General features: G+C 47.1%; 1 protein-coding gene across 1 annotated transcript in view; it reads right to left on the bottom strand.

The window, feature by feature from the left end:
- Setd7 (SET domain containing 7, histone lysine methyltransferase) overlaps positions 1 to 12,052 on the bottom strand; it is a 45,243-nt gene that overhangs the window by 12,245 nt on the left and 20,946 nt on the right. Inside the window, exons 4-6 of the mRNA XM_041658909.1 lie at positions 6,154 to 6,343; positions 5,494 to 5,575; positions 2,279 to 2,396 (exon numbers count right to left, since the gene is read on the bottom strand). Of these exons, the coding sequence (XP_041514843.1) occupies positions 2,279 to 2,396; positions 5,494 to 5,575; positions 6,154 to 6,343 (390 nt within the window). The remainder of the gene's footprint in view (positions 1 to 2,278; positions 2,397 to 5,493; positions 5,576 to 6,153; positions 6,344 to 12,052) is intronic.

Below are 12,052 nucleotides of genomic sequence, written 5' to 3'. Positions count from 1 at the left end.
GGAAGCACGGCCACCTGTGTGGATGCCATCTGCTCCACCTGAGTCTATTTTGTTGTCTTTTGCCTGCCCAGTTGCGTTGAATGTGTGACTAACTGGAACATTTTGTGGAACGCTCCCTTGTTATCCCCAGGAATAAGTGACAAAGTAGAGACCAGAATGTGAGATGACAGTCACGAGCCTGAGCCCCGTGCACGCATTAGCGACCGTGACGGGGCTCAAGGATTGTGCTGGAGGCTGCAGACTACACAGACCCCGAAGAGTCAGCTACAGGCGAACAAACTTAAGCAGGGCCAGCTACGGAGTTCTAAAATACACCAGACTGGGTCTTCAAGGCAAGAGGTGGTGTGTGTGTCATAAATACGTGTGGGGAGGCCAGAGGACGTCAGTGTCCCACCCCAGGGATTCTCTGTGTTCTCCCTCCCTCCTTACCTCCCTTCCTCCCTCCCTTCTTTTTTTTTTTCCTTTCATTTTTTTGTTTGTTTTTATTTTTTTCAAGACAGGGTCTCTCTGTAAAGCCCTACTGTACTAGAATTTTCTATGTAGACCAAGATGGTCTTGAACTCACAAAGATTTGTGTATTTGTGTGTCTGTGCCTCCTGAATGCTGGGATTAAAGGTGTGAGCCACCATACCCAGCAAAAAGTACAGATTGCTTTTTTTGTTTGTTTGTTTTTTGTTTTGAGACAGAGTTTCTCTGTGTACTCTTGCCTCTCCTGGAAACTTTTCCTCTCTTACTTTAATACCTGTAGTATGTCCTCAGGTCTCTCTCTCTCTCTCTCTCTCTCTCTCTCTCACTCTCTCTCTCTCTCTCTCATAGGCCCTTCATCTATACACCCCAGGCTTGCCTGGGATTCATAGTTCTCCTGCCTCAGCCTCATAAATGCTGGGGTTATGGGTGGATACTTTACCTGGCACACCCTCATGATTCTGAGAAGAGATGATGGGAGGATTGAAAAGAACTCATTTTCAGGTGTTGAGACACCAATGATCACACTGCAGTGCAATGGTCACACTGCTGTGCAGTGGTCACACTGCTGTGCAATGATCACACTGCTGTGCAGTGGTCACACTGCTGTGCAGTGGTCACACTGCTGTGCAATGGTCACACTGCTGTGCAAAGGGGACACTGCTGTGCAATGGTCACACTGCTGTGCAATGATCACACTGCTGTGCAATGGGGACACTGCTGTGCAATGGTCACACTGCTGTGCAATGGTCACACTGCTGTGCAAAGGGGACACTGCTGTGCAATGGTCACACTGCTGTGCAATGGTCACACTGCTGTGCAATGATCACACTGCTGTGCAATGGGGACACTGCTGTGCAATGGTCACACTGCTGTGCAATGGTCACACTGCTGTGCAATGATCACACTGCTGTGCAATGGGGACACTGCTGTGCAATGGTCACACTGCTGTGCAATGGGGACACTGCTGTGCAGTGGTCACACTGCTGTGCAATGGTCACACTGCTGTGCAATGGGGACACTGCTGTGCAATGATCACACTGCTGTGCAATGGTCACACTGCTGGGCAATGGGGACACTGCTGTGCAATGGTCACACTGCTGTGCAGTGGTCACACTGCTGTGCAGTGGTCACACTGCTGTGCAATGGTCACACTGCTGTACAATGGTCACACTGCTGTGAAGTGGTCACACTGCTTTGCAATGGTCAAGGACACTTGACTCACCGCTCCTCCAGCTTTGTTATCCCCAGTGCTAAGACTACAGGCATCCACCGCCGTTTTCTGCCTTGTTAAACTTTTAGCTTTTGAGTTTGGATTGTTTTCTTTTTTTTCACTAAAACACTTTCTAGCAAAACAGAGACTGTCTTTGCGTTAACAAAAAGTAGGGAACTTTCCTAAAAATGATGTTGGGTGTGGTCTAGAGGAAATCTACAGCTGTAGCATCACCTGGCTTTCCTTCCTTCCTTCCTTCCTTCTCTCCTTCCTTCCCCCCTCCTTCCCTCCTCCCTTCTTTCTCTTTCTTCCTTTCTTTCCTTTTTTTTTTTTTAAAAAAAAAGATTTATTTATTTACTTATTTATTATGTATACAGTGTTCAGTCTGCACACCAGAAGAGGGCACCAGATGTCAGTATAGATAGTTGTGAGTCACTGTGTGGTGCTGGTGATTGAACTCAGGGACCTCAGTGTTCTTAACCTCCAAGCCATCTCTCTGGCCCCATCATTCCGCTTTCTATGAGATAGTTGTGGACCACGATAGTGGATTTATTGAAGCCCTTTCATCCATTAGGTTGACGTTCTCATCTTCCCACTTACCTCTTGGTGTGTAATTCGGACGCCATTATAAAAAGACATAACAGTATTGGGTCCCACTGCTACCTTGGAAAACAGCCCTTCTCCCGCACTGGAGATGAGAGAGTCCGCAACATAAACCCTAAACAAACAAACAACAAATAAAATTGTGAGGTTTTCAGTGTGATGTGCCACTCTTGATACCAATCACTGAAACCCCATTATGGTTATCCATATGAATATGAGTACCATATGAATCCCAAATGACAGTTTCCAATTATTCAACAAAGAAGGAGACAGGGCGAGAAATTAAACCACACTAAGTTAGCAGCAGTAATGGAAGAAATAACTTTCATCTCTTTAAGAGCTGTATTCAAAATGAACTCCACCCACCTCCTTCAGACTTGCTCTGGCCAATGACAAGCAGGAACTTCTTTATCTTTTTTCCTTCCCAAAACAGGGTTTCTCTGTGTAGCTCTGGCTGTTCTGGAACTCTCTATATAGACCAGGCTAACCTCAAACTCACAGCATCTGCCTCCTGCCTCTGTCTCCCGAGTGTTGGGATTAAAGGTGTGAGCCACCGGCCCTGGTGACAACCACTTAGTGATAACTAGGGACTTCTAATCCTCCTGCTTCCATCTGCTAAGTGCCCATGTTTATGTGGTGTTGGAGATCAAACCCAGGGTTTTGTGAACGCTAGGCATACATTCTACCAACTGAGTGAGCTACACCCCAGGCCTCAAACAATGTCTTCTCCAGGCCTGGGAAGATGGGGGCTCTTCCACAGGATTTGGGTTTGATTCCCAGCACCCACATGGCATCTCACAACCATTTGTAACGTCAGTTCCAGGGATCTTATAGCTGGATCTCATGGGGCATGGTCTCAGTGGTGGTTCCTTCCTTTCTGATGACTCTAGCTTTGTGTCAAGTTGACACACAAACCAGCCAGATAGACCTTTCTGATAAAGAAACTAATGTTTATAGCTAATGACAAGAGAACATTTCCCAAAGTTTACTGATACTGTGCTCAAATTTCTCAAAGCCAGAAGACAGAGGAAGACTATTATTTAGTTAAATGCCAAGATGGATTGTTTACACAAAAAGCGACAATGAGCTGTAGCCAACAAGCATTTCCCAGCAAAGGGGTTAGAGGTCAGCTAACTCCAGGTCAAATCTGACAGTTCATTTTTGTTGATAAAGTTTTATTGAGATACAGCTGCCTTCCCCAGTTTAAGATGGTATCTGGCTGCTGTAGTGCTCAGAGGCGGAGCTGAGTCTGTGCAACAGACAACATGGGGCCTGCAAGCGTCCATATTGTTACTTGATGTTCTTCCACGGAAAACCGCTCCTAACACGGCTTTTTAAGAGAAGCACTCTTGGCTGTGGAATGGAGGGAATAAGAGCTTATGTCCCACCAACAAATCTTTCATTTCTCCATGCACCGTGATAGATGGTCCTGTTAGGAGGTGGGCGCCTGTAACTTTGGCTTATTTTAAGGCCTGGAAATATGAATTATTGCTTCCAGTTGTGCTCCCTTCCTGTGACAGAGTGATACATGTCACCCTTTTGCAGGTGACCTCACGATGTGACACTTCGTTTGGTGCAGGTGGGGCATGCATCCCTTCCTGCTGACTTTGTTAGCAGAGCGTGGAGGAGGCCCCTGCTGCCAGGTGTCAGGTGTTAAGAGACACGGTGAGTTTTGCCAGTCTCTTTCAGTTTCCATGGTCTCCCAGAGAAGAATATGTCCTGGGGGGCTGTTGTTCCTTTAGTCAGAGTCTTGGAATGAAGAGATGTGAAACAGACCTGAACCCGACTTGAATCCTGGAGCCCAGCCTAGTCCGGCTCAGCCTGGTGAAGCCCAAGCAAAAAATGGTTGAACCTAAGCCAACCCACAGAACCAGGAGTATAATACAAAACGCCGACCTCTGTAAACAGCTAAGCCGTTTAAGAGTGTTGTTCTGCAGGATCTCACAACAGACTAGACTGATAGATGGATACAGTTGGTCCTGGTGTTTTGGGGTGAACACAGAAGCCAGTCTACTACCACTGGCCCTGGGCCAGGATCTCTTGTCAAAAAAAAAAACAGAACATTTTCTCCCTGCCTGTGGCACTGTGGGATCAGTGCTGTCCCTTATACCAGGAAGAGGCAGAAAGTAAACAAGAGGTAAATCACACCCTCAGGGGCTGTCCTTACTCAGCAGAGCAGCTGAGGGTAAGCCACGCCTCGGGGGCTGTCTTTACTTCCTTAGCTGAAGGAGAATGAAGATAATTTTGGGTATTGAGAATCGATGGTAGAGGGCAGCCTTCCTCATAGGTTAGGTGTGGACAGAGCTGACAGGGAGAGATGCTTTAGCACTTGCTATCACTACCTTTGCTTCTATGGACAGAGCTGACAGGGAGAGATGCTTTAGCACTTGCTATCACTACCTTTGCTTCTATGGACAGAGCTGACAGGGAGAGATGCTTTAGCACTTGCTAGCACTTCCTTTGCTTCTATGGACAGAGCTGACAGGGAGAGATGCTTTAGCACTTGCTATCACTACCTTTGCTTCTATGGACAGAGCTGACAGGGAGAGATGCTTTAGCACTTGCTAGCACTTCCTTTGCTTCTATGGACAGAGCTGACAGGGAGAGAGGCTTTAGCACTTGCTAGCACTTCCTTTGCTTCTATCCTGTCTTCCCTTAGGAATAAGGAAGTTGCTTTATGTTCCAAGGGTCGTACCAGAGGTGTAGGCTAGGCTTGAAAGAGCGTGGATTGCTCCCCTAGAGGACTGCATCATCAAGAACCCCAAGAGGGCCTGGAAGATGGCTCACTGGGCAAAAAAAAGCCTGCTTCCAAGCCTGACCTAAGGCTGCACCTTTCCAGAGGGTGGAAGGAAAAGAACCGATTTCTAACGCTGTTCTCTGGTTTCTACCTGTTTGCTTTCCAAATCCCCCAGCGTCCCCAGAAAGGGTGTGACTGTCTGACTCAACACTTTACTGACAGAGTTCATTCTAGAACGAGACATGAGCCTGCTTGATAGTGTAGAGACCTTCTGTGAACAGCCTCTATATAAGAATATAATCAGTCTTCCTCAGAACACACACACACTTACTTGGAAGTGTGCCAAGGAGAAGTACTTATTATGGAGAGGCTTGGCTCGAGCAGGAGCCCAGCCTGAGCCGAGAGCCACAGAAGCTTAAGGGTGCCCACCCCCAGGGCCTAAACGGCACGAGGAAAGCCACAAGGAAAGAGTTACCTCTCGGACTCATAGGGGTCTGGAAGGAGGGCATCACTGGAGATGCAGGAGGAAGTCGATTTATCGAAGTGGTACACGGAACCTGAAAGGCAAACCAGCACGTCAGGTCAGGTGAGGTGCAGAGCGGGGCAGGACATGCCACGTAAGTGGGGGAGTTCCAGGCTGAGGCTTTGGGAGGCACCTCTGTGTTAACTTGGATACATCTGTGATCCACTGTGAGAAAACATTGCCTGAAGTGGTCTTGATGCCTTCAGACTAGGCCCCAGCGTAAGAAACAGACCAGCCTAGACCAGCCGAACCTCGTGGCGTAGCAGACATGTGGCTACTGTCATAAACAGGGACGGACTGAGGAGCCTGCGTGTGTGTGTGTGTGTGTGTGTGTGTGAAAAACTGACTAACACTCATTAAAGTGGGCCCCCCAGAAAAGAAAAGAAACTTCTTTGTAGGGCAATGGTGGTGCACACCTTTAATCCCAGCATTCGGGAGCCGAGGCAGATGGGTCTCTGTGAGTCAGAGGCCAGTCTGATCCATAGTGAGTTCCAGGACAGCCTGGGTTACACAGAGAATCCTGTCTCAAAAACCCAAATCAAAACAAAAAACCAAAACCACCACCACCACCACCAGAAACTTCTTCAACCTGCCCCAGACTGCACAACTTACTTCCAGATGTCACTTCAAAGTGTGGCCTCCCTTCTTCTGTGGCCGTGAGGGTGGCCAGTTTCCCTTCGATCATCTCTCCATCAATAAACTTTCCGTAGAGCGCAGTCCTCTGATCAGGGTAGACATAGGCTATCTTCTCTCCAGTCATCTCCCCATCTTCATTGACTTCCCCGACCAGGCTGCCTCCATCCTGGTGGGAGAAACCGAAGCCCAGAGGTGTGATACAAAGTGTCCATCTGTAGGGCGTGAGTTCAGAAAGTTTCTTTTCTGCACTCCAGTCCCCTTAAGAACACCAACACTGATAACAGCAGTGTAAGAACCTAGAGCTTCTGACAGGAGTCAGAGCTTTTCATGCCTCTGCAGATAAACCCCTCAGCCACGTGTAGATACACTTCTGGAATGTTCTATACTCAGGGACACGCATGCCTCCTTTAGAGTAGGAGGAGACTGAAGTGTATTCAGTTAAGGATACTCTAGCTTGGTGCGTTATCTAAGAAACAAACACGTTACACTCAGAACAGGCTTGCAAACATTTAAGGGAGATATAAAGCACATACCTATAATATGTTAAGGAAAATCTATTACAGCACAAATATATTACAGCGTAACTATATTATAAATATATATTATAGCACACACCTGTTCTCTCAGCACTATGGAGGCAGAGGCAGGGGGATCTCTGTGAGTTTGAAGATGTCCTGATCTATCCAGGACAGCCAGGACACATAAACAGACGCTGCCTCAAAACAAACAAACAAACAAACAAATAAGCAAACAACTCAGTTAAAATGTACTCCCCCCCCCCCCCTTTTTGCAACACTGGGGTGAACCCAGAGCCCAGGACCTTGGTAGGTCTTTACCTCTGAACTAAATCCGTATGCCTTTAAACATACTTAAGAATTAGTTTGGTCTATTTGAGTAAAAATAGAATTGTCTGTATTTTCTACGGGCTAAACAAAAGACCTTGTCTCTTCCACATCAGTTCTTTCTTCCGTTCTTCATCTGTGACTTCCCAGCCTCCCTCCAGGAGAAGGGCCAGCTTTGCTTCATTCCATAGGACTAACGCCAGAGTAATTCTATGTCCTGGTAAGGGCCAGGGTCACAGGAGGTAACCAACTACACACACCACACACACACACACACACACACACACACACACACACACACACACACGTTGTATGTGTGTGCTCCTGTATATGTGCATGTAACTGCATGGGTGAGCATGTGACACAGTGCGTGCGTGTGTGGAGGTCAGAGGACAACTTGCAGAGAAGCCATTTCTCTCCTTCTACCGCGTGGATCCCAAGGGACCTATCATGTTGCCAGGCTCAGTGGCAGGAGCTTTAACCACAAAGCCACCTCGCGGACACTTTTTCAGTTGAACTAGGCTACTGCAGCATTAGTTTTAATTTCATTTAGGGTGCAAGGGATGGTTCCCTCTCATGGAAATCTTGCCTGCGTAACTCATCCATCTACGTCTTTGTAGGCTTGCTAAACAATTTGATAGCATGGCCTCCCGGATAGCTTGGCCGATGTCCTCGGCTCAAGTATCCGGGAATGGCTGCTTGATGCAGGTTAACCCTCCGTGCTGCTTACTGAGACGGGAATAAGCGGCGTGACCTATACGATTGCATAGTTCACAGCCATCTAGTCGTTCTTTCGTGGGGAGAAATGATCAGTTAAAGTAAATGTCAGAACTTTTGAAGAAAAACACACAGCATTATTTTTCACAGGCAGAAAGCACAGTAGGGTGACATTTGTTGCTCGTTGTCCTTCTGAAGTTAATTCGTACTAACGTGGTATGAATAGGGACAATCTTTCTGTGCGATCTGCCTTTGGGGTGCTGCTGAGGCTGAGCACGGTAGAGCATGCGTACCTCTTAGGTGCCATAGCTAACAGACGCCCACATTATGCTTATTTGAAGCCAAAGTCTGTGCTTAGGGCCTCGTTTTTTCCCTCAAAAGTTGAATTTATTTCTTTGGACTGACAAAATAGAAATCCTTTGGTTTTCAAAGGGAGTTATGAGTCTTTTAAATTGAAAAAAAAAAAGAGAGATGCATTGGAAGTTAAAAATCAAACCAAAACAAAAGGGCTTACTTAGTGGGACCGCAGGTGACGTCTCTCGGTAGGGAGCTCAGCTAGCACGCACCGCGCCCTGGGTTTGGATCTCGGCACTGCACAATCTGGACGTGGTGGTAGCACCTGTAACCCTAGCACTTAGGAGGCAGAGGCAGGGGGATCAGAGGTTCAGGGTCATCCTCAGGTACACAGAGAATCTGAGGCCAGCCTGGGCTACAGAAGCCTGGGCTATAGCCTGGGCTCAAAAACCAAAACATCCACAACAAAATTTTTGTATCTCTAGTTCCTAGAGAGATCCTATAAGTATGCTAGGGAGAATGGTTCTGTTTTCCCTTCTCTTGTTCTCGCCTGTTACAAATACTGCCCAACTACTCTAAGAGTATCGGGTGGAGGCCGCTGCCTCGGTCTGCCCACTGGCACCCCTGCCAGAAGGAGTAGTCTTTGTTGGGTAGGGATTATTAACAAGATAAAGGCTGCTTGGAGTGTCCAGTCTCCCTTTTCACTTACCCTCCCCTGGGTCCTAGGCACTGCCCTGTCAATCCCAGGAAGGCCCATGTCCCTCAAGAGAAGCCCCCAATGCTTTCACAGCAGAAGGGACCGAGAAGCCTGTTGTGGCTTTGGCTTTGGGTTCACACCATGCCTCCAATTCAAAGTTAATGCAATGAAAACCGGCAATTCAGTCCCTGACACTAATGCCTGTTTCTGTATTGATTCGGACTCCAGAGAGCAGAGGGGTGCCATCTTCCTCTTCCACTGTCATCAGATACCACACTTGAAGCAGGTGCCATCGACTATTCTGGAAGCTAGCCATTTCCCAATGTTTCCCAGAATCTTCTCTTGGTATTTAATAAGACCACAGGATAAAATGTTGCTATAGCGGCTGATGGGTGGTCCACGCTCTAGTGACTGGCCCCCACCCGTGTGCCTGCAGCAGTACTACTTGTACTCAGGGGACTATTAAAAAAAATGAGAAAAGAACATAAAGGTGGGCACTGACATGTTGGGGGCGTCTGGGGGGATTGGGAAGCTGAGTTGGAGGTGCATATCATGGATACATGTTTATGAAATTGTCAAGAACACAAAAGATCCTCTAAAAACCGTTATTGTACATTTGGGTTTCAAAATTTGGCTCCACCCAGTGAGATGAAGGCAGGAAATGGTCTCAGTGTACCTTCGATCTCATCAGAGGACTTCAGTTGATCCTAGTCAGAAGTGAAATGACAGGGAGTGGGAGTCGCTGGGAATTCCTGTTTCGTCTCTCTCCCATCCTCTGCCTACACGGGGCTCCACTCGTTCTCCTGACAAGTCTCTCTCAAATGTCAGTAGCTCCCCAGCTTCGTGGAGCTCCGCCTGGCCACGCAGGAAGCCCACTCTCAGTGTTAGAACTGTAGGTACCTTGGCACCTGTTCATCTGCTTGTCTGCTTCTACCTAGACAGTCCCCTAACGATGTCTGTGGATCAGAGCCGATCAGGCGGAGACCTAAATGTTTGTGCAAGTCTTAGAGATCAACCATATTCTTCCCTTAGAACACAGTTTCTTTTTAAAATTCTTTATGTATGTGTGTATGGTGTGTGTGTGTGTGTGGGGGGGGGGTGTTGGATCTCTAGAGCCCCCACTGTGGATGCTGAGATCCAAACTCCAGTCCTCATGGTAAAATAGTAGCAGCTCCTAACTGCTGAGCCATTTCCCCAGCCTCAAACTTCAAGGCTTAAACCCTTCTGTCTCAGGCTCCCCTAGCAGCTGGGACCACAGGTGCATAAACAATGTCAAGTTCAACGGATTAAAAACACGATTGACTGGCTGGGCACCATTGTGTGTGCTTTTAGTCATAGCACTAGGAAGGCAGGGGCCAGGCTGGTCTGCACATTGAGCTCCAGGACAGACAGAACTATGTAGAAAAACCCTGTCTCAAAAAATAAAACAACAACAACAACAATTGTACTTAGACGATGTTGGATATACTGCTCTGTCTGCCTTATTCCCTTGAGGCGGGGTCTCACTGAACTCGGAGGTGTGCCAGCCCCAGAGATCCTCAGTGAGAGCGTTGGGAGGGCATACATGACCAAGCCAGGCTTTTTACTTGGTTTCTGAGGATTTGAACTCAGGTCCTCATACTTACAGCAAGTGCTCTTATCTGATGAGCCATCTTTTCAGCCACTTAAACAGTTTCTAAAGAATAATAAAATGGGGCTGGAGAGATGGCTCAGTGGTTAAGAGCATTGCCTGCTCTTCCAAAGGTCCTGAGTTCAATTCCCAGCAACCACATGGTGGCTCACAACCATCTGTAATGAGGTCTGGTGCCCTCTTCTGGCCTGCAGACATACACACAGACAGAATATTGTATACATAATAAATAAATAAACATTAAAAAAAGAATAATAATATGGCTCTTCCTGTCTCTCCTCTGAAGAGGGGGCTGCTGCCTCTCTCTCTCTCCCCTTCTCTCTCTCTTCCCCTTCCCTCTCCCTCTCCTCCTTCCCTTCCATAACCCACTAAAAAACTCTATCCCCCCCCCCCAAAGGATAATAATGTGGGGGCTGGAGAGACGACTCAGCAGTTAAAAGCATTGGCTGCTCTTCCAGAGGACCTGAGTTCGATTCCCAGCACCCACATGGTGGCTCACAACCATCTAGGGATCTGATGCCCTCTTCTGGCATTAAGACATACATGCAGATAGAGCACTCAAATAGGTAAAATAAGTAAATGAATCTTAAAACAATAAAGTAAAAGTATAAACACTATGTATGCTGTTTTTAAAAAAAGAATAGTAATGTTAGCTAGTGAGATGGCTCAGGAAGGGGGATGGGGTGGGGTAAAGGTGCTGCACAAGCCTGAGCTCAAGCCCTGTGAAGGTGGGAAAAGAGAATGGATTCTAGAAATTGCCCTCACGTGGCTGCCACACATATGCGTGACACATGCATCCCCACACGTCAAGCACACACAAACAACACATGTAACAACGTGTAAGTGCATTCACTGAGGACCACTTCTCTTGATTTACATGTAAAAACATGCTTTTTGTGGGACAAAGTTTTACTATGTAGCCCAGGCAGACCTCAAACTCTGTCTGCCATTCCTGAATGCTGGGATTCCAGGCAAGCACGACTCCGTCTAGCCTGCTCTTACTAATAACTCAGAGTAAGCAGAAAGGTATTTTCAGTTAAGCTTCTGGGCGTGATAAAATGGTAAACAAACTATATCTTACGGTCTGTTTTTCAAAACATGGTCTTCAAACTCATCAACAACAGATGGGATATTTGAAACGCAAACAAAAGTTATTGATTCCAAATCATGGGCTCTGCCATTTCTGTTTGCTGCAGTTCACTCAGAACCAGCACAGTCACCAGACACTTAGAGGCAAGTTCAGTTACATCATCTTAATGTGAGCAGTGCGGTCCATGACGCATCGTCATAGCGAGAGGGCTGTAAAAACCAAGCTGCAGTGGTGTAGAGACTCCAAAAAGGATTCAGTCTCACGTTTAAAACTAAGCAACAACTGGGCGAGATGGCGCATGCCTTTAATATCAGTGCTTGGAGGCAGAGGCAGGAGGATCTCTATGAGTTTGAGGACAACCTGGACTACAGAGTGCATTTGAGGCCAGGCAGATTACACAGTGAAAGCCTGTCTCTCCCCCTATATAAAGTTATTTTTCTCCCCCCCCCCCCCCCTTTTTGGCACAAGGTCTCTCTGCATACTCCTGGCTGTCCTGGATCTCACTATGTTCTGGGACTAAAGGCGTGTCACCATGCCCAGCCATCCCACTTCTTTCTACATGCCAAAGGAATTAAAAACAACTTATTTTTTTTTTTTTTTTTTTT

Source organism: Microtus oregoni, unplaced genomic scaffold (assembly GCF_018167655.1).
Source record: "Microtus oregoni isolate MIOR12 unplaced genomic scaffold, Mior012 000010F_ref0000083, whole genome shotgun sequence".
Classification (NCBI taxonomy): domain Eukaryota; kingdom Metazoa; phylum Chordata; class Mammalia; order Rodentia; family Cricetidae; genus Microtus; species Microtus oregoni.
Note: the sequence above shows the minus strand (reverse complement) of the source record. Positions and strands in the feature narration are given on the sequence as shown.